Source organism: Lolium rigidum, chromosome 1, assembly GCF_022539505.1.
Source record: "Lolium rigidum isolate FL_2022 chromosome 1, APGP_CSIRO_Lrig_0.1, whole genome shotgun sequence".
In the NCBI taxonomy this organism is placed as follows: Eukaryota; Viridiplantae; Streptophyta; class Magnoliopsida; order Poales; family Poaceae; genus Lolium; species Lolium rigidum.
The window spans coordinates 29400475-29402212 of record NC_061508.1 but is presented as its reverse complement, the minus strand read 5'-3'; the positions used below and the strand labels follow the sequence as shown (position 1 = coordinate 29402212).

The window sequence follows — 1738 nt, the reverse complement described above, 5'->3', positions numbered from 1 at the left end:
GTTATACAAAGTAATTTTTCTACGTGCATCAGATTAGTCCTGCTTGGTAACTCACATTATATGTATCATACAAGTCCGCAGCAACGCGCGGGGTATTAGCTAGTTATTTATAAAGCTGGACCGAGATAGTACCCTTTTCGATCCAATATATATTTATCATAGTGTCTAGATATATATTTTATGATAAATATTTTGGATATAGTAGAACTGAATCCAACACCTCACCCGCGCGTGTGCACTTTATCGTAGATCCTTGTAAGGGCAGCTCAAGATGGAGGAAGGTGGTAATTTCGATCAGATCTTCACCCTGTCGACAGTCCTCTCTCCACGCGCTAAACTCTTCTGCAGCTCAGTGATGTAGTCGCTGGTCTTCATCTTCCCGTACCTCTTGGGCCTATCCTCGGTCACCAGCTCCGGCGCTGGCTCCACCTCCCTCTCTGGGTCCAACGTGTAGAACGCCCCCACCGACACCCGCTCCCTCTCCGAATTCGCCACCACTTTGTGAACCGGGCTCTTGAGCAAACCATTGCTCACCACCTCCACTGTATCCCCTATATTCACCACCAGCGCGCCCGGGACGACGGGCACGTCGTACCATTCGCCGTCGCGTAGTACCTGGAGCCCAACCGCGTTGGTGAGGAGGACGGTGAGCATGTTGCCATCCGAGTGGGGCTTGAAGCCCAGAACCTTGTCTGGACGCGGGCAGCGAGGGTAGAGGTTGAGACGGACGTACGTTACGGCCTTCTCGTCCACCATGTCAGCCATGTACCTCTCCTCGCGCAGCCCGACCACCTTGCCTACCTCCAGGAGCACGCCCTCGGCGAGCTCCCTGCACCGCTTGGCGTACCGGTGCAGGATGTCCCGGAAGGAAGGGGGTTGCGTCGGCCAGAGGTCGTAGAGACGGCGTGATTCCGGCTCCACGACGAGGTAGAACCGGTCGCACCAGTCCAGGACCTGCGTCTCGGAGAGGACCATGTCGCTCCCGTAGCCTTCGAGTTGGTACTCTTTCTTGCTGCCCACAAGGTTGGTGTACTTCTGCTTCTCTTCTAGTGGGAGCTTGAAGAACTCACTCGTGACGGCCATCATCTCGTCGAGGAGAGCCGACTCGATCCCGTGCCCAACGGCCTGTAGAAATGGACATAGTCTGAAGATGAAACTGAATATGAACGGGAAGAGGAACAGAGGAAGGTGTCAAATTTCATACGAGGAAGAGTCCCCAGTTCTGGAGGGCGGAACGCAGCTTGGCAGCCTCGTCGGCGGCGCCGGAGGACAGACGGCTGATATCGACGACGGGGATGGGGTCGTCGCTGGCGACGCCGGAGGTGGGACGGTCATGGTCGGGGACCACGTAGCGGCTCGGCAGCTCGTCTCTGCCGGCCGCAGCTAGCTCCTGCACGTTCGGTGGGATCTTCCACTGTTGCTCATCATCAGCCATCCTTCCCTCCCTCCCTTACGATCCTTCTGAATCGATGATCAATCAAAACCTCCCCTGCAGGCCTGCACCCTTCAGGGATAGTTTAATTATAATTTGATCGCCACAAATTTTCTGAAAATTTTGGTATCGCCAAAACAACTATTTATATACTTGTACGTGCACATGTTGCGTGCAAAAGCAGTGCAGATGTAGCCGTATAAATCGGGATGACACCGTTCAGTGATCCTGATAGCGTTCACAGGATAGCGGTGGAGCATGGATAGTTTGCTTCCTCATAGTGTATCAAGACACGTTTTTTCGGTG

At 54.0% G+C, this 1738-nt stretch overlaps 1 protein-coding gene across 1 annotated transcript; it reads right to left on the bottom strand.

Annotated features, from left to right (window-relative positions):
• Nucleotides 1–294: 294 nt before the first annotated feature.
• LOC124685140 (jasmonate-induced oxygenase 4-like) lies at nt 295–1465 on the bottom strand. The gene is made up of 2 exons (XM_047219461.1): nt 1205–1465; nt 295–1125 (listed from the first exon to the last, which is right to left on the bottom strand). Exons 1-2 carry the CDS (start codon nt 1433–1435, stop codon nt 295–297), a joined length of 1062 nt encoding a protein of 353 aa, XP_047075417.1. The 5' UTR covers nt 1436–1465.
• Between the last annotated feature and the right edge of the window lie 273 nt (nt 1466–1738).